We start from the raw sequence: 17,862 nt of genomic DNA, 5'->3' as shown, positions 1-17,862 counted from the left end.
CCGCATCCGACGCTCTGGCTCAAACTACGGCCAACGAGAGCGAGTTATCTTTTTAAGAAGCGTCCGGCATCCGAAGTCGGTCGGCAAGCAAACTGGAAAGCACGCACCGAGTTTCTTCTATGGCCATGCTGGGAAATTTTACAGGTGTCGCTTCCGCCGACAATTCGATGGCATGCGGAACAAACAATCATTTGTAGGCAGGTGTGAATAATCCCTTGCCTACTTGCAACATGAAGAGGAAAGAAGAAAGGACCAGGCTCGGGTCGTTACTAGTCTGTAGGGTCCTCGTGGTCACGGCCTGAAGAATTGAATATGACTGCGGTCAGCGTTTTGGCTTCTTATCTTGCTTTTCTTGGACAGTCAAGTACTTATTGGACATGACCCTAATCCATTCACAGCTCCCAGAAAGCAAACCAAGGCAATAATTCTTTTTCTCTTTTTTGGATCTGGTGGCCACGCTGTGAAATGGATGTTTTGCAACGCTCACGGCATCTACACAGCCAACCATCAGGATGGACACAATAAAGAGGGGTAACGGCACCCTGTACTGGGAAAACGATACTCTGCATCCACTGGGTGGCCTTCGGCAAGGTCTGATCGCAGTGGCTGTGGTGTCAATAGTATCTTTCGTTACGACCGCAGTTTTTTTCTTCTATTTGCTTTTCAAACTCATAATCGACTCCGGCTGCTGCAGACGGAGGCGGCGACAACGGCAGCGGCGTCGTCAGCAGCACCAGAGTCCGGGCGAGACTCGATCGGAGATTTCCCTGGACTTGTCGCTCAGTACCCCGGCCCAGAGACAGTTGGACGGCGGCGGCCACGATGATGATCCCGTATCCCGCAGCCACTCAACTCGGAGCGGCAACAACCATGACAACAGCATCAACAACCAAACGCAAGATGCAGATCGAGCACCATCAGCAAGAGAGCCGATCCGAAACCCGTTTCCGTTCCTCATCATCGGCATCCTCGGGGCCGAATGCTACACCACCCTCGGCTTTTCGCTGAATCTCGTCTGGGTGCTCCGCGACGGCATCTTTGTCAGAACGCCAACTTGTGCCCTACAGGGTTGGCTCAACAGCATGGGCATTCTGTACAGCAGTATCGCCTATATGAGCATGGCCACCAGCAACTACCTGGCTATCGTTTGGGGATTCCGAGCACGGAACAAAACAATTATCATCACCAACCTAGTTGGATGGCTCTTGACCATAGGTCTCGTAACAGGTGGCATCGTTTCAGGAAATAACGGAGAGGAGTTTGGGGGTTGGTACGTCAGAGCTAACGCCTGGGTATGTGCAGTTCCATTTGTGGTCCTCTCTTTTCGTCCCCCTTTCCAAGACGTTTTCTCGATGGCATTAGACACGGCTAATTCAGGAAGTATACAGTGCTGGATTAACCCCAAATACACTCAGGAGCGCCTTTGGTCCTGTTGGGCGTGGGTGCTGTTCTCGATTCCGTATACTTGCTTCCTCTACGCGCTGATATTTTGGAAAATCTGGCGCCAAAAGCCTTGCCGCCGCCAACAAGCCCCCGTCGGCCAAGTCGCCTTGACGCGTGGCGCCGCGAACCTTCCCTCGGGCTACCACCCGGCCTTCTTCGTGTACCCGTTCGTGTACATCGCCTGCACGATCCCCCTGGCCGTTATCCGGCTTAAGCAGAGCATGAACGACGGCAAACGCGACAACGGCCAGGATGAGACTATGAGCCCCGCGTACTACTACGTAGCCGCCCTCATGGTGTCGAGCAACGGGTTCTGGAACACCATTCTCTGGCTCACCACCATGTTCGTGAGCACGCCCGAAGACATCCGCCACGCCGGGCTAGAGACTTTCGCCTTCATCCAGACGCCCGAGTGGCGCAAGTTCGGCAATATGGTCTGGATCTCGGGGCCCATGAGCAAAAAGGCCGTCGCCATGGCGGGCAGGGGTAGAGGCATGGGCGGCCACCGCCACGGCAGCGATAACAACGATGGTTCGTGGTGGTGGTGGCGCATGGGCGGCGAGACACGGATGCGCAACAGCGATTCCGCCCCGCAGGGCCCCAGCCGGGAGTACCTGCATCTCGACGACAACGGCATCCAGATGGACGTCGTGACTACGATCACGGTGGAGGAGGCGGTGGACCGGGACCGGGACCGGGACCGGGACAAGGACGTTAGCGTCAATGGACGGCTATCGCACAAGCATGATAAACACGATGATACGGGTAGCATCATGTAGAGGGGTGTATGGCACCGTCCTGGCCAAAACGAATCAAGATGTTCACGTACGATATGGTTGGACCATTCTAGATACTAAATTCATATGGTTTTCTATGACGTACACCATGTTGATCAAAGTTATGTTTTAACTAATAATCCTCCCATCTATGGAGACAAGAGAGGCATGATCGATTGCTTTCCATATTGCCTACTTAGCTGAAAGGGCTCGCGCCCGTCAGCTTGATCGCAAACGTATAGGGCGTGCCCGGGCAGGTGTTGCTGCTGCCGGGCGGTTGGGGAAGGCGCAGTCGCCCGAGGGACATCCGCGGCCGTCGCCCGGGAAGCCGCAGCTGCCGCCGTAGGGGCAATTGGCCGGGAAGCCGGCGCAGTCGGGCGGCGGGGCGGCAGTCTGGGCCGCGGCGACGGGGTTGCACGTGGCCTGGGTCGGGTCGCGGAGGTTGGCGTAGAACAGGCGGGCGACGTCGGCGTTGGTGAGCTGCGGGGTCGGGCCGGCGGCCAGATCACAGGCGATGGAGACCTGGCAGCTGTAGGACGTGTAGAGGTCGCACCAGCGGCGCGTGTTGGTGTTGCTGCCGCCGCCGCCGCCGCCGCCCGGGGCCGTGGTGCAGGCCATTTGCTGCAGGAGCACGGGGCTCGTGTCGTTGGCCGGGGCGACGAGGTAGCAGTCCTCGGTGGCGGGCTGCCCGAGGGCGCGGCAGGCGTCGTCGGGCGTGTTGGCGACCTCGTCGGTGTCGCCAAAGCCCAGGTAGTTGAGGCTGGTGCCGACGTCCGGGCCGGGCGACGGCCCGTCGCGGGTCCGGCTGGTGGTGCTCTGGAACTTCTGCAGGTATTTGGCCGTCCCGAGCCAGGCGTAGTTGTCGGCGTTGGCCAGGGTGGCGAACTCTGGGCTTGGGCTCTTGCTGTTCGCCCACTTGGCTGCGCGAAAGAATGTAAGCAGTCTGTTGCATTTCTTACAAAAAGAAAAGAAAAAGAAAAGGAAAGAAAAATGAAGAAAAAAGGGGGTAATGATGAACATGACATACAGGTGTAACTGGCCCGTATATTTTGAAATCCCAGGCTGGGTTCCCCCATTTGGTGCTCCTTAAAATCGACAACTGTAGAGACAGAGACAGACGCCCCTTCGTCAGCAAGCCCCAGAAGCCAGTTCGGGTTTCTCGTTACTTACTGCGAGAGGTACTTTGGATGTCGTTGAGGGGATCATACTTTCCCTTGTAGTCGTAGCCGGTGTAGTAGCCGTTGTTGTACAAGTGCATCAGCTCGTGCAGCAAGATGTGCTCGCGGCTGTACATCAGCTCGTCTTTTCCCAATCCCATTTGCGAGGCGTCGGTGAGGGGGCGCGAGTCGAAGAAACCTCCGCACATGAGCATGTCGAGTGTTCCATCACTCCTCGGTGTCCAACTCACATAGGCACCGCTTTGGCTGGCACACGGCCCGGAAACCTCTTTGCAGGCGATGCATGCCTTCACCCCCCAGGCAAGGTATGCCCAGGTATTCACTGTGGACACGGCTACCAGCTCGACCATTGGTAAGAGTGTTTGTTCACCCCTCCCTCTCTCATGACGATATCCGGGGACACATGATCAGCTCCGAAGTAACTGACAGGGCATGCAGACCACACGTCTGGCAACCCCTTTACGTCATGGGCCGCGGCAATCCTTCTAGTCCCGGCCCAGGTCCTTTCACCATCAGCCAGCAGCCGGCCGCCCAAGCAAGCCCCTCGGATGCGGTCCTTCAAGCCGCACTGAGCGGCTGCCCCATTTTCGACGGGCGCGGCCAGCCCGTGTCGGGCGCCACGGGGCGGATGTGGATCTATTCGCCGACCTTCAGCTTCGCCTTCACCAACGCCTGCCAGAACCAGTCCGCGGGCTGGTCCGCCACCCGATACGACGTGGCCATGGCCCCCGGCTGCGAATTCGCTTACTTGTGGTTCTACGTCGTGTGATGTGATGGAGCAGGAGGGGAGGGCGGTTGCTCTATTAGGCCTAACGTCGCACACGTTCCGCGCAGTTTAGAGAACATAGAATACGAATGCTTATAACTATTACATGTGCACCATGTTAGTCTTATACAAGTATATATTTAGCTGCAATCAATAGGGGTATTATACGGGTTTACGCGATACCTAATCCAAAAAAGGGGGGCTAAACCCGGATGGTACGACAGGGTGTCCTCGACTACCTAGGGCATATTAGGAGTGGTTTCACAACCGCGACGCCTTCTCCGTTCCCTCCGTTTCCCCCGCTTCGCCCGCATGATGGACTGCTGCGACATGACCGCCACCAAATTCCCCTCTTCGTCCCACATCCGGCCCTCAGAATACGTGCGCCCCGCGCCGCCAACAATGGTCCTGCGCTCCCGCAGGTGCCAGCGGTTGAAGTCGGGCCGGGGCGCCATGACCCGCAGCGCGAAGTCGAGCGACGAGCACGCGGCCACGTCGGTAAGCCAGCCGTGGTCGTGCGTCAGCGGCACGAACGACAGCCCGCCATCCAAGCAGAACGCGAGGGCCGCGGCGTGGTCGGCCGGCGACTCGAGGGGCGTCTTGTTGCGCACCCACTCGGCCGATGTCCGGTCGGCCAAGGGGAGCGCGTCTTGCGTCGTCGGCCGCGCCTTTAGGATCCCGTTCAGGTTCTGGGCCGCGACGCCCTCGCGGCAGGGGCGCGTCTCGAGGAAGCGCTCGTTGAGGCCGAAGACGTCGCGGCTGCGGGCGACGACGGCCTCCTCGGCGGCGGAGAGGACGGTTGTGAGGACAGCGGGGATCTCTGACTGCGCACCCGGCCCCGCGTAGGCGCGCGATGGCGTTGTCGAGTAGGTCATACCCGGCGCCGCGGGCCCTTCGGCGTGGAAGTCGGCGATCAGCTCCATGCACGTCCGCATCTGCGTCTGCTCTCCATTAGTGGTGGTGGCGGTGGGCTGGGCCTGCTGGACGACGACGCGGCGCGTGGCGAAGGACTTGGTGGTGCGGGTGTCGTGCACGGTGCAGACGAGCGGCTCCGTCGTCGAGGCCGGGCCGAGGTAGTGGCCGACGAGGGAGTAGAGGCGGTGGGTGGGCGGCACGGCGGCGGCGTAGGCGGCGCGGACGGCGACGCCGAGGGTGCAGCCGCCGTAGGCGATAGGTTTGGCGTTGCCCATGCGGCCCGGGTTGTAGACGGAGCGGAACTGGCCGGGCCCGATCTCCTCGATGGCGGTTTGTTCGGTGGTGGTGGAGGCCATGGCGATGTTGCTGCTTGCAGAAGGGGGATGGATGGATAGCCGAGAGATCGTGAGTCGCATGGGGTGGCCTAGACCTTCTTATAGTGCAGTCATCACTACGGGGAAATTAGAAGATCTGGGTTGGCGTCCCATCCCATGAGACGGATGCCAGAGGATTCACACCTGGAATTTCCCTGCACATGCATGCAGAATACCAGCCAGTCGGTCAGGGCAGCTTACATGCGATAGGGAAATTGTGGGGACCAGGATCTCGGGCCTCGGCTGCCCCTGGGGCGGAGTGGGTCAAGATCTATCTTGCCCGATTAGGGGCGTGATCGGTGAGACATAGTATGTCCTAGCGGGCTGCCAGAGTCTATGCTTATTGCGTCTGCAAGAAATATTAGTGCTTATTACTTACCTCACGCAGGGAAGCCTCGTAACTGAAAGGGTATAAACGTTAATGCCGTTGAAGACATGACTGTGTTTCAATCACATGTTTAACTTGAAATTTGTATTAGTCCAATTCTGCTTACCAATCATTGTCAATCTTCGAAATTTTGAACCCTGAAGAGACTCTTTTCTGAAAGAACCTATCCGGGTCATACTGATCTGCGACTTCCTTCATCAGCCGGACTTTATCCTTACCATAGGATTCCAGGGGGTTCTGCGACGGATCAACGTAGTTGAGATACCGCCACTGGGTATATCCACCCTTCTCGACGGTATATGCCTCCAGTGTATCCGTGAGGTTCCTCATGGCACTTTGGAGGTAAGCCTCTTGTTCGGGGGTGGACATGGTGGCATCAGCCAGCCAAATAATGGAATCGTGCTCCAGAGTTTCGTCCAAGCCCAAGACGTTCTGGCTGCCACCTATCTGGCCGTAGAACTTGGCCAGGGGCTGGAAGACGGAATTAAGACCCCAGCCTCCCCCGGGTAGCGCGCTCTCGGCTTCGGAAGTCGCCTCCTCCCAAAGCGAGGCGGCTTTGTTGACAATATCGACATCATTCTTGAAGCAAAGGGAGAACCAGACCTTTCTGCAGGGGGAAATGTCAATAATGTTCAGTGTAGGAATCGTGGGGACGGGAGAGAAAAACCTGCGTACCGGGACCCTCCTGGTTGCTGAAAAGCAGTGATGTACTCTCCGTACGTCCGTCTCTTGACGTCCCTGGACGTTACGGGAACGTTCTGCAACGGTTCGAAAGACGTCGAGTTCTCCATGCCGTCAAGATTTACCACGGCCATCATAATTGCAGCTGGGCCCGGGCTATTGTATTCCAAGATGAGAACCCCAGTATCCGCAGGATTCGCTTCGTTGATATCGATCATTCGGACGAAAGCGCGCAGCATAGTCTCCTTTTGGTCGTAACTCATGGAACTTAGCCCACCATAGATGCCACCGGGCGTGGCTTCAAACGTGAGCATGTCAAATCGGGTGACGATGCCAAAGTTGTTACTGCCCCCTTTAGTGCTTTGAATAAGCCCGGGTGGGTTCTTGCATTGGCGTCTATGACGGAACCGTTGGCGAGCACGACCTCGAAGTTGACGACATCGTTTGACGCGATACCACGTTCGCTGTAGCTCGTGTCAATGGGCTGAAACCGCCATCAAAAACAAGAAGTTGTGGTCGATGCCAGAATCTACAAGTTCTTGGTTTCTGTCCGAACTACATACCTTGTGTGGAAGGACAAGCCTCCTCCGAGAAGCAACCCGCCGACGCCAACGTCTCCTTCACGTCCCCCTGTGGCTGTCCGGTTGTATTTCTCGATTTCCAACATAACGGCGCCCCATTTGGCACCGGTCCCAATCGAGGCAATATTCTAACGTCTCGTCAGCAAGGGATGTTGTTGTGCAGTAATAGCAAGTAAAATGTAGGAACAACATTGTACGACGATCTGGAGTGTATAGGCTCGGATAGTGTGTGCTCACGGTATCCTCTGAGTAAGCCACCTGATTGAGCAAGCTGAGATCAATCGTCACACCACCGGCCACATTTTTGGATGCTCAGGTAGAGTGGCCGCCAGAGCGTATAGCCACATCATCGGATCCCGGTGTCTTGGAAAGAACCTGGATGACTCTCGCGACTTCTTTCGTATTCCGCGGTTGCACGAAGCAGGCCGGTCTCACGGCGCGGATGGTCGCCGACCAGTAATACGTCAGACTTGCGTCATATGCCGGGTCTGTGGGAAGGAAGACGATGTCCTCCAGGTCGGCGGCGGGCAGCAGCCATAAGAACTTCACACTGGGGGTCGCGAGCGAGTGGCACTGTCAGTGGGTGGCTCGATGCATCACGTGAATGGAGGCAGGGAGGGGGGTGATCAGGAGATTTACGTTCTCGGCACTGGCAGCCGTTGATACAAGTTTGGCACTGGATGCGGCGAAACACGAGTCGAGCAGTACGTGTAGCAGTGGCAGTACCATGCTCTGGACGAGGTACCCTGCGAGAATCATTTCCCAAAGGAAGACGAGATGATCAAAAAATGGATAAGATGAGGAATCTGCAAGGGCGGTGGACAGCTATGCAAGGGGGGAGAGGGGGCCATAACTTTTTAAGGCGGGCAGGACGTTGCAACAGGAAGGCGGCACAGAGGCGGCACAGAGGCGGCACAGTGACGGCATCCGGTTTTTGGCCAATCCGACAGGGCGGCAAGCAGGGCGGCAAGGCGGGCAGCAGCAATAATGCGACGCCAGAAGCAATATATGCATCCTTCGTATGCAGATATGCAGGCCCGTTGGGGTTGGGGCAAGTTGGGGTCCGTGATGGCTGCCCACAAGGGCCACAACGGCGACTGGAGCCGGTGGTCCGTGAGGCCAGATGGGATGCATGGGCGTAGCCCGGTTAAGAGGGATCGTCGACTTGCTAATATCCCCCGGCTAGCCCAACCGCCCACGGTCGGGAATTGGCACGTCGAAATAAGGTACCGCCGCATCCGCGGGCGACGACGGCCTCGATTGGCCGAGCCACCTCCTCGCAGCGCAAATAAGAACGCCACGCCAGATCGCTGGCAACTCTGGGTCCAGAACCGTCTGCTTCACCAGCCCCCCCTCTCCTCCATGCCCAGTTTTGTTAATTGGAAACGCAGGCAGAAACAGGCAGAACGTGTCGCCCGCGACGGTGGAAATGAACATCTCATAAGGAACGATGCGCCCCCTTGCATTCATGCCGGAACTGGGGAGTTGGGAGATGCTGCTTGACAACAACGACTCGGTCCGAGATTACCAGTCTCAATATTGAATCCTTGGATCCTTGGCCTGTTGGTTCTCGACTCCTTTCTGGGTCCGTCTAACGCCCCCCCCTCCGCTGATCATGTAGAGAGCCATCTGAAGTTTTTGGACTTGTCGTCATGTATTCAATCCGTTGCCATCTTTTTGTCGCTGAGCGTGGAATGGTCAAAAGTCTCATTCCTTGAATTCCACGGCGTTCGGCTCCAGCAACCTAGCCATCAGTCATTCGTTATATTCCATTCATATTCGTATTCATATCCTTCTGTGACTACGGGGTTTAAGCATCTGGTCCATCCTCAGGAGAAGAAGAACCCGATGGCTCCGTCATTCAACGCCGAGCGCGACGGCGACGTGGCCCTGGTCGGCAACTTCGTCGTCTGGGCCATGGCCGTCGTCTCGGGCATCTTCCTCGGCTTCCGCGTCTACATCCGCCAGGCCCGCAACCAGCTCTCGTGGGACGACCACGCCCTGGTCGGCGGCTGGGTCTTCACCATCGCCCAGAGCGCCGTCTTCGCCGAGATGCTCCGCCGCGGCTTCGCCAAGGCCACCATCGCCGAGCCCACCATCCTGCTGCTCATGCTCATCGGCGACAACCTCCAGAAGTTCGCCCTCTCCCTGACCAAGCTGTCCTTCTCCCTCACCCTGCTGCACATCTTCCCCTCCGGCTGGCAGCGGTGGACCATCGTCGCGCTTCTGCTCGTCATCAACTCGTACTACATCGCGCATCTGTTCCTGGTGTGGCTGAATATATGTGACCGTATGTGTTTCTCTCCCTTCCATGCCAAATGGCATGCCCCCTCCCTCAATAATGTTACCCATAGGAGAAGAGGCCTAACAGAGTATTCCAGACCCGCAAGCCAACCGCATAGAAACATCGTGCTTACACCCGACGAACGGGATAATGCTGCAAGTTGTCGGAGCATGTAGGTTTTTCCACCCCCTCTATCGACCCCCCTTCTTGCCATGAGCTAACGAAGCAATACAGTCCTCTCCGCCAGCTCCGACTTCATATTGGCCTTCTTGCCCCTGACTCGTATGTTGGAGGTCACTTTGAAGTCACACGATAAGTGGGTTGCTGCCGTGATCACGACGAGCGTCGGTGTAATGTAAGTCTGCAAGAACTTGTACCATACTCCGAAATGACCGAACTGACCCACAACTACAGAGCAGGACTCGCGGGAGTGGTAAAAGGATTCGAGGGCATTAGACTCTTGGATTACGAGAGCTCCAGATGTAAGCCCCCCTCTCTTCTCCTTCTTCAAACTGTCTAGACCCCAGATAGAGACTAACAGGCGCACCCAAAACCAGACTTCCATTCCATCTGGGTCTTCCACATCGTCGGTATCGCCGAGCCCAACGCCACCATCGTAGCGTGTTCCATCCCGATCCTGCGAACCTTCTTCCGGACCCAGCGGGCCTGCCACGGGACAGTCCTCCCCCGGGGATGGGTCCCTACGTCGCATCGGACAACGCCGGCAAGTTCCCGGGCGGGGGAGGGGGCGGTAGCAAGATACAAGACAAGCACCAGAGCAGCGACACGTTCAGCGAGAGCGAGAGCAAGAAGAACGCGCAGAAACAACGAGAGCAGGAACGACAACAACAAGAAGAAGCAGCAGCAGAAGCCGACGCCCCGGGCATCATGCGGACCCGGACGGTGGCCGTCACGTACGACGACAACATGATAGTGGGAAGCCCACCGCCAGGAACCGCGGATATCGAGATGCTGTCGCGGTCGGCTCCTACCTAGTTAGGTGGCCTTGCGGTTTCCAAGATGCCAACCAATATTCTTCTGTATAGATACCCCGATTTTTAAAAACTACGAAGCAAATGCGGTCTCCGAACCTGATCTATCTTGTCGGTTTATGTCTTTGACCAAGCTGAATTGAATTTCATGATACTGCATTGTTTGCCTCGTGGAAGCCAAACTTCTTTTTCATTGGAAAACGAGTGTGGAACCCAGAAACGGTGGACGGCGGCACCGCCGGGTGCCTCAAACGTCAGTTGCATGACCAAATGGCCCGAGGATGGTGCGGAGCATGGCAAAAGCTTCGCCCATCTTGTCTTCGAGCTGGGTCAACGCGAGCCCAGCTTATCCTTTCAGTTCATCCGCCTCGCTCAGCAGCGTGACGGAAGAAATGTCGCACACTACCATAGTTCCGTAAGAAGTGCCTCTGTAGGTGCCCTTGAAGAGCATCCCGATTGATGCCGGTGCTGACAGAAGTGGAGAGTGACCGACGGACCCTGCGTTCGTGTAGCTCTTTGGGGCTAAAGGAGGTCCTCCAGGAGCTCTCCGCTGAGTTCGTACTGCTTTGGGCATAATCAGATACATGGAATCATCAACTGAGCGAATGGAAGAGGCAGTGTTGGCCAATCAGCATGTATCCTGAGACTAAAGGGGAAGTCGCATGCTTTGTTACTTCAGAACGTTAGATGTCAGAGTGCGGCACGGATGATGGTACACAATAGACAAACATATGCAGGTTCTAGCCAAGAGTACGAAATCATGGCAAATCTCGTATTGATATCGTTAAACCCCCTTTTACGGGTATTCCCTGAACGCCGCCCAATGCCAATCTTGTATATACATCGCTCGTATGTAGAATTTACCAAGCATCAAAGTTTCCGAACCCGCCGCTCTTGGCCTTCTTCCGTGCCGGCTCTTCCCAGGTATCCGGGACGTCGTCCTCGATAAGCTCGTCTGCGCCCGTATTCTGATGCTGCTTCCGCGCAGCTTGCAAGTATTTCCCAACGCCGGGACCCCCACTCCCTGAGTCTGCAGTTCCGTTACCGCGAATCCGTTTGCCAGTCCATGTGGTCCGGTCATCTTCGGTCCCGCCGCGGCGTTCCACTTCTGCTTTCCGTTCCGCCTGCAGGTCGCGATCTGCTTTTTGCTTCTGAAATTCCTCGAAGGGATCGAGGTAGACAATAATGTCCTTGATGGTGATCTTGTTGAGCGGTCGATCCGACCCATCACCGGGCACCTCCTCCATTCTCTTAAGAACTTCCATACCGCCGACAACCTTGGCGAAGATGGTGTGCTTGTTGTCCAGGTGCTTCACCGGCCGATATGTGATGAAGAATTGTGAGGAGTTTGTGTTTTTGCCCTTGTTAGCCATGCTGATGACACCGCGTGCGTCGTGGGTCAACGGAGACTCGAATTCGTCCTTAAAGTTCTTGCCCCAGATGGACTCGCCGCCACGTCCGGTTCCTGAAGGATCTCCACCTTGAATCATGAAGTTCCGGATATTGCGGTGGAACGACATGTTGCGATAGTACCCCTTTTGCGCAAGACGGGTAAAGTTCCAAACGGCCCGTGGCGCATACTCGGTATGGAGCTCCAGGTTCAGGTCGCCCAGGTTGGTCTCCATGCGCGCGTAGCCCTTTATCTTGACGCGCCTGGGCTTCAGCATATACTCTTCGTCGGTTAGCAATGCGCGCTCGCCACTCGTCTCTGGAGTGAGACCTGTGCTTGTGAATGAGGCTGCCGCTCGGCCCGTCGTGTATGCTGCCGCGTTGTATGCGGTTTTCTTGTCTTGAATCATCGACTTGCGCATCGCAGTGCTGCCGTCGGAGTTTTTCGTCAGCGCTTTTGAATGGGTATGGTTGATGTCGCCGCCAGCTTCGCGCTCGCGCCTCGCCTTCTCCACTGCCTCCTTCGCCCGGAGGACCTTGTCCCCAACACGCCCGAGAGCATCGATGTTGACGTTTCCTTCTTTTCGCTCCGTTTCTTGTTCCTTGGTCAGGATCGCCTCCCCGCCTTCCTTGAGAAACTTGAATTGGCTAAGGTCTCGGCTCGCGGCGTTTTGCGGATCCTGCAGGGTAATGATGTCGGATCGACCGAACTCCTTGTCGTCGACCAGATCGCGCCACATCTTGGACTTGATGTTCATCTTCTCGACGGTATCCCAAGCAAACACATTGGCGTAGCCTCCGTGCCGAATCGCGACAATGCGTGTGTTGTCGGTGAAGACCTTGAAGGTGACTGGATCTATCAGATCACCCTTTCCATCACTGCCGGACCCATCTTGGCCTCGCGAATCGACGTCGGCGTTGCGCGCAAAGTTGAGCTTGATTAGGTCTCGCATAGCCAGGGGCTTTCCGTCGACGGGGTTCGTGTCGTGGTCTTTGAGCCATTTTGAAATGACTTCAATGTCGAAAATGGTGCCGTCTGTGGTGCAAACAGCATTCTGAAAAGGTTGGAGGCTGGCGGCGCAAAAGTTGAAGGGCAGACGTTTAAATGATGCGCCGGTGGCTTTGGAGCGAGCACCAGTGTTGGCCGAGAACGCGTCGGAGGAGGACCATTCCGAATGGGTGATGTACAGCTTGTCGGTTCCCTTGCCCATATTCTCAATGCTGGAAGCTGTTTGCAATCCCGACTCGAGATAGGTCGGTGGTGAGTGAGCAAGAAAGAGTAGAAATGCTCTAAAAGATGACGGAAGCTTAGGCGGGACGACTGTGGCTGGTAGGTGTGGCTAGTTGTGAACCAATACCCAACCTGGGCAAGTCTATGCAGCTTGAGGTACGGAGTACAGATGCTTCTGATAAGGTACAGGCCCGGAGATTGGAATGCAGGTCGATTTGCAGTCTCAAATTGGGATGAGATGCAACTTTTTCCTCACTGGAACTCAGCTTCCCGAAATCTTGACTCGCGATGGCGATGGCGATGGCCGTGCTGCGGCGGTGGGGACCTTGCACTGCTTACAGCGTGTGATTAGGCGTCGTAATGGTCCCTGGGCGGCAGCGCTTGCGCGCAATGATAGCATGCATGCCGTAGCTGGGGCAGCAGCTTAGCGCGATTTGGTTTCAACTGGGCCTTTGAGCGTTTCCAAAGCTGCCGCCAAGCCATTCCAATAGGCTAGGCCAGGGCTCCATCGACTTCCGGGCATCCTCGTCCCAAAAAAGCCATGAGCTGTTCTTCCAATTCTACATCGTCGTCAAAGGCCCTTTTCTTTCCTGGGTGTTGCCTTGTATTCCCGTTCAATTCTAATCCAGAATCTGCCATCTGTGCTGCGGCTCGCTATCCCAAAACGCCCTCTCTGCGTTCCCGTTGCACGCCGTGCGGAGGCTGAGTGGCCCGCGACTCCGTGAGAGCAGGCACTCCAGTTATCCGACCCGAGCTGTCCCAGCTGTGGACAGATTGATCTAGCTTGCCGATTACCTCAACATCGGAGAGCACGACACACACACACACACACATTCATCATCAACCATGAGGTGGCTCTCGACCTTAACAGTGCTGGGCCTGTCCTTGTGGACGGCCCAGGCCTTGGAAGTCAAATTGGTATGCACAGCCTGAAGAGCGCCCGGCAGCGGTTGGTTGGTTGGTTACTCTGCTAACAGAAACCCGTTCAGGATGCATCCGAAGAGAACAGGCAACGATGCGCCGGTATGAATAAATATGCGCGACGCATAAAAACCTGAACAAGCGATTCTAACTCTGTCCGTCTAGGAATGTACAACAAGAAGACATGGGGTGGTCCTACCGATCCGTTCATCCTGACGAAATTCCTCGGCGACCCTATCGATGGCGATGCAGACCCCATCGTCAGTTTGGTCGTGTTTGAGTGGAAAGACGACCAATTCGTCGGTCTTCCCATTGAAGGCGATCCGTACAACAAGGAGTACATTTGCAACGAGCAGGCCATCAAGAAGGGGTATTGCAACGAGACCGATGCCGGCGAATTCATCCTGGCTGCCAATGCCACCGAGAAGTCGACCAACCTCATCTTGACCCAGGCTGTCCATTTGAAGGACGCCAAACCCATCAACTACCCCATCACCAAGACCGGCTACTACTGCGTGGGCGCAATTCCGTACAACATTGACAACTTCGCTGCCGCCGTCGAGTTCCGTGAGGCATATGGCGAGCTTCCTGCGACGCAAATCCCCAAGCTTCCCTTTTACGGCGGCATCACCATCCTCTATGCTGTCGTTGCAGTATTCTGGGGCTTCTTGTACTACCAGCACAGATACGACATCTGTAGGTTCAAGACACCAATAATCTACACCGCTCAACTTAACTGACCTCTCGATAGTGCCTGTACAGAACTACATCACAGCCATTCTTGTATTCCTCGTGGTAGAGATGTTGATGACCTGGGGCTTCTACGGTACGTCTCCTGGCTATCTTCCGCCGATTTTATGCTGATATGTTTTGCGCAGACTATTTGAACCGGAACGGGTCAAATGTTGGTGCCCGGGTACTGTTGGTTGTTGTGGCTGTGCTGAACGCTTTCCGCAACTCCTTTTCTTTCTTCCTTCTGCTCATCGTATGCATGGGCTACGGTGTCGTCAAACCTAGTCTTGGTAAGACCATGACCTATGTGCGATTCCTGGCCATTGCGCATTTCGTTTTCGGTTTGATCTACGCGATTACTAGTCTATTGATCTCTCCCGATACAGCTGGTAAGTTCGGATTTATTCATTTCCATACCCTGTACCAACATGCTAACCATTGGTAGGCCCGTTGGTCCTGCTCGTCGTACTGCCCTTGGCTGGTACCCTCACTGCCTTTTACGTGTGGACGCTTAACTCGCTAAACTTCACACTCAAGGACTTGCGTGAACGCAAGCAGACGGTCAAGGAGGCCATGTACAAGAAGCTTTGGTGGTGCATCCTCATCTCCATTCTGGTCATCTTCGGCTTCTTCTTCTTCAACAGCTTCAGTTTCGCCTCAGCGTCGGACCCCGACTACGTGCCGTTCCACTGGAAGAGTCGGTGGTTCATCCTCGATGGCTGGCTGAACCTGGTATACTTTGCCGACGTGGCCTGGGTCGCCTACGTCTGGCGCCCCACTGCCAACAACCGACGCTTCGCCATGAGTGACGAGATTGCCCAGGATGAAGACGGAGGTTTCGAATTTGCCGATGTCGGAAACCCGGATGACAGCGACGATGAAGAGGCCAACATTGCTAAGCACAGGAATGCCCGCATCAACGCCAACAACAACAATAACACATCGGCCGCGGCATCCACCAGACCCGAGTCCCTTTATGCGCCTCCCCGCTGGCCCGCCCCCGTCGCAAAACAAGGGAGCGCACAAGGCCGTGAGCCCCCGCGACTCGTTCGAGGACGGCGAGACCATCTTTGCTGTCGGAGAAGACGGCGACAAGTTCAGCGACGATGAAGATGAAGATACCTCTAAGCTGGTTAAGGGGAAGAAATAGTCTAACTGTTTATCTGGAATGTTCGGTCCCTAACTGGGAATTCGGCTTCCTTTTTAGCACTCATCATAAATACAGGCAACTGGTCTCTATAGTACGATTGCTTCTCCTAGACTTTGTCATGGGGCGCGCCACTCCAATGAGAGTGAATCACTAGCTCCAATGCTATCAGGGTGCGAAGCGCCGTAGGTGGGGAGCATAAAGTAATGGATACATGTTATCATGACGATGGAGCCGTCGTGGTCGTGATTTTGTCGGTCGGCCGTGATGAATGAGCATGGCTTTGAGTTGTAAATGTAGGGTTGTATAGATCATAGGAGGCGTTCGGTAGTTTTATTCGCTCAGCAAGCACAATACATCTCGTTCAGATACCCCAGCCTCAAGCAAGCTTCCAGACTGGAGCTTATGCCCACTGCCGAATGGCACATGGTGTGGCAGCCTTTAGGGGGAATTGATATAGCCCCTTTTTATGGTTATAGCACATAATAGGAGCCATCTTTCCCCTTAGATTTCTACGCCGGGAGTGCACTCTTCCATGATGATTACGTCCATTTGATTTTGTTCATAAAAAGGGATACTCTGGAGACAGGTTCTTAATGTTCACCAAGTAGTCCGTTTCCTAAAGAAGCTACCGTCTATCTTGCTCACGAGGTGATCCCAGTACCGGACCTCGGGGTCGGCCTCGGTGCCGCCGAACTCGGGCAGGCGCCGGACGACGACGTGCTTGGCCGGCTCGTAGAAGAAGGGCACGCTGATGCGGTAGCCGTCGCCGTGGTGGAGGACCTTGTGCACCGTGCTCGTCGCCCAGCCGCCCGTCCACTGCTCCACCATGTCGCCGATGTTGACGACGTAGGCGCCGGGGAGAGGGTCGGCGTCGACCCATTGCTCTTCTTTCTGCTGCTGCTTTTCTGGGTCTGAGTCGTCTTCCTCTCCTCCGGCGACTCGTACTTTGAGCGCGCCGGGGTGTCGTCGGTGAGGAGCATGGTTAGGCATCCGTAGTCGGAATGCGCACCGCATCCCACCATTTCCTCATCTTCTTCGTCATCGTCCTCGACAGCTTCTTTCTCGTCGTCCTCTCCCTCCTTCTTTCGGAAAGCAGGGGGTAGGGGCGGGTACCCCAACACGCGCAAACACCAAAACGAGTCCCGCGTCGCCCCGACGAAGAACTCGGGGTCCCTCAGCTCCAATGCAAACCCCAGCGCCCGCATCACCGCCTCCCCGACGCTGCACAGCCGCGCGACGTAGTCCGGGTACACGTCGCGCATGGCGGCGGGCCGCTGCGGGTACAGGTTGCGGCCCTCGAGCAGGCCGTCGACGCCGGGCCAGACGTCGGGGCGCGCGGCCTTGAAGGCGCGGTGGGCGGCGACCTGGTCCTGTCCGGAGATCTCGGCGTAGAAGTCAAGGGCCTCGTGCCAGTCGTTGCGCGCGACGGCGTCGACGTCCTGCCAGCCCCGCGCGCCGTCGCCGTAGCGGTCGCCGCAGGGGCGGCGCGCGATGGACCGTTTTTGGGGCAGCGAGTCGGCTGCGGTGTAGAATTGCTGGCCTAGCGATAGGACGCGGTGCATCAGGGCCGAAGGGACGCCGTGGCCGGTCAGGTAGAAGAAGCCGGGGTGCCGGACGGCGGCGCGCAGGGCGGCGACGGTGGTGCGCTGGGCTGGGGTCAGGTCTGCTGCGGTGGTGGGTTTGGGGAGGTGGGCTTGGGGGTGAGCGGCGCCGTTTCCATCCTGGCTTTCTTTGGGGGTGTCAGAGTTGGTGGCGTTGTCATCATTTTCGGGTGAGTCCCAGGATATGAAGGGGGATATGTCAATTACGGGCAGGTTGAGTTGCCCCCTATTTGGTGATTCAGACATGTCTGTGTGTTGTAGGTGCTGGTGTCAAAATGCTTGGTGTGCGTTTGTGTGAAGCGCTAACAGTGGGAAGTGCTAAGAGCACACCAAGTCTGGCGATGACGAGCCAGATTCTGCTACACACTTGTTTATTGGCCGTCCACTGGAGCGAGTGTGAGTTTCTGGAATGGATTGGATCAAATAATGGATGAAACTTCAGATGGTCGTTCTATTCGTG

The 17,862-nt window shown here is 56.3% G+C and overlaps 10 protein-coding genes across 10 annotated transcripts; 5 read left to right on the top strand and 5 right to left on the bottom strand.

Moving 5' to 3' along the window:
• Window positions 1-512: 512 nt before the first annotated feature.
• PG997_012858 (uncharacterized protein) lies at window positions 513-2,222 on the top strand (the record flags this gene model as incomplete). The annotated part of the gene is made up of 1 exon (XM_066817172.1): window positions 513-2,222. One exon carries the CDS (start codon window positions 513-515, stop codon window positions 2,220-2,222), a length of 1,710 nt encoding a protein of 569 aa, XP_066662864.1.
• Window positions 2,223-2,438: 216 nt separating this feature from the next.
• Window positions 2,439-3,591, bottom strand: PG997_012857 (uncharacterized protein; the record flags this gene model as incomplete). Its single annotated transcript, XM_066817171.1, has 2 exons — window positions 2,439-3,139; window positions 3,390-3,591. 2 exons carry the CDS (start codon window positions 3,589-3,591, stop codon window positions 2,439-2,441), a joined length of 903 nt encoding a protein of 300 aa, XP_066662863.1.
• Window positions 3,592-3,800: 209 nt separating this feature from the next.
• Window positions 3,801-4,166, top strand: PG997_012856 (uncharacterized protein; the record flags this gene model as incomplete). Its single annotated transcript, XM_066817170.1, has 1 exon — window positions 3,801-4,166. One exon carries the CDS (start codon window positions 3,801-3,803, stop codon window positions 4,164-4,166), a length of 366 nt encoding a protein of 121 aa, XP_066662862.1.
• Window positions 4,167-4,402: 236 nt separating this feature from the next.
• PG997_012855 (uncharacterized protein) lies at window positions 4,403-5,434 on the bottom strand (the record flags this gene model as incomplete). The annotated part of the gene is made up of 1 exon (XM_066817169.1): window positions 4,403-5,434. The coding sequence occupies one exon, from the start codon at window positions 5,432-5,434 to the stop codon at window positions 4,403-4,405; it is 1,032 nt and encodes a 343-aa protein (XP_066662861.1).
• Window positions 5,435-5,942: 508 nt separating this feature from the next.
• On the bottom strand, window positions 5,943-7,651 carry PG997_012854 (FAD binding domain-containing protein; the record flags this gene model as incomplete). The annotated part of the gene is made up of 4 exons (XM_066817168.1): window positions 5,943-6,447; window positions 6,516-6,985; window positions 7,081-7,230; window positions 7,538-7,651. Coding segments are annotated over 4 exons (1,239 nt in total), but the record flags the coding sequence as incomplete, so codon positions are not given.
• A 438-nt stretch (window positions 7,652-8,089) lies between these two features.
• PG997_012853 (uncharacterized protein) lies at window positions 8,090-8,605 on the top strand (the record flags this gene model as incomplete). Its single annotated transcript, XM_066817167.1, has 1 exon — window positions 8,090-8,605. One exon carries the CDS (start codon window positions 8,090-8,092, stop codon window positions 8,603-8,605), a length of 516 nt encoding a protein of 171 aa, XP_066662859.1.
• A 345-nt stretch (window positions 8,606-8,950) lies between these two features.
• Window positions 8,951-10,382, top strand: PG997_012852 (uncharacterized protein; the record flags this gene model as incomplete). The annotated part of the gene is made up of 4 exons (XM_066817166.1): window positions 8,951-9,392; window positions 9,621-9,741; window positions 9,801-9,868; window positions 9,928-10,382. The coding sequence occupies 4 exons, from the start codon at window positions 8,951-8,953 to the stop codon at window positions 10,380-10,382; spliced, it is 1,086 nt and encodes a 361-aa protein (XP_066662858.1).
• An 856-nt stretch (window positions 10,383-11,238) lies between these two features.
• Window positions 11,239-12,978, bottom strand: PG997_012851 (uncharacterized protein; the record flags this gene model as incomplete). The annotated part of the gene is made up of 1 exon (XM_066817165.1): window positions 11,239-12,978. The coding sequence occupies one exon, from the start codon at window positions 12,976-12,978 to the stop codon at window positions 11,239-11,241; it is 1,740 nt and encodes a 579-aa protein (XP_066662857.1).
• Window positions 12,979-13,844: 866 nt separating this feature from the next.
• Window positions 13,845-15,801, top strand: PG997_012850 (uncharacterized protein; the record flags this gene model as incomplete). The annotated part of the gene is made up of 7 exons (XM_066817164.1): window positions 13,845-13,916; window positions 13,988-14,021; window positions 14,085-14,615; window positions 14,671-14,745; window positions 14,798-15,040; window positions 15,097-15,653; window positions 15,706-15,801. 7 exons carry the CDS (start codon window positions 13,845-13,847, stop codon window positions 15,799-15,801), a joined length of 1,608 nt encoding a protein of 535 aa, XP_066662856.1.
• A 597-nt stretch (window positions 15,802-16,398) lies between these two features.
• Window positions 16,399-17,648, bottom strand: PG997_012849 (uncharacterized protein; the record flags this gene model as incomplete). Its single annotated transcript, XM_066817163.1, has 2 exons — window positions 16,399-16,745; window positions 16,811-17,648. 2 exons carry the CDS (start codon window positions 17,646-17,648, stop codon window positions 16,399-16,401), a joined length of 1,185 nt encoding a protein of 394 aa, XP_066662855.1.
• Between the last annotated feature and the right edge of the window lie 214 nt (window positions 17,649-17,862).

This window comes from Apiospora hydei, assembly GCF_038363865.1.
Source record: "Apiospora hydei strain CBS 114990 chromosome Unknown utg000009l_segment0_segment0, whole genome shotgun sequence".
NCBI lineage: Eukaryota > Fungi > Ascomycota > Sordariomycetes > Amphisphaeriales > Apiosporaceae > Apiospora > Apiospora hydei.
The sequence above is the reverse complement of the archived record's forward strand: the minus strand, read 5'-3'. Positions and strand labels throughout refer to the sequence as shown.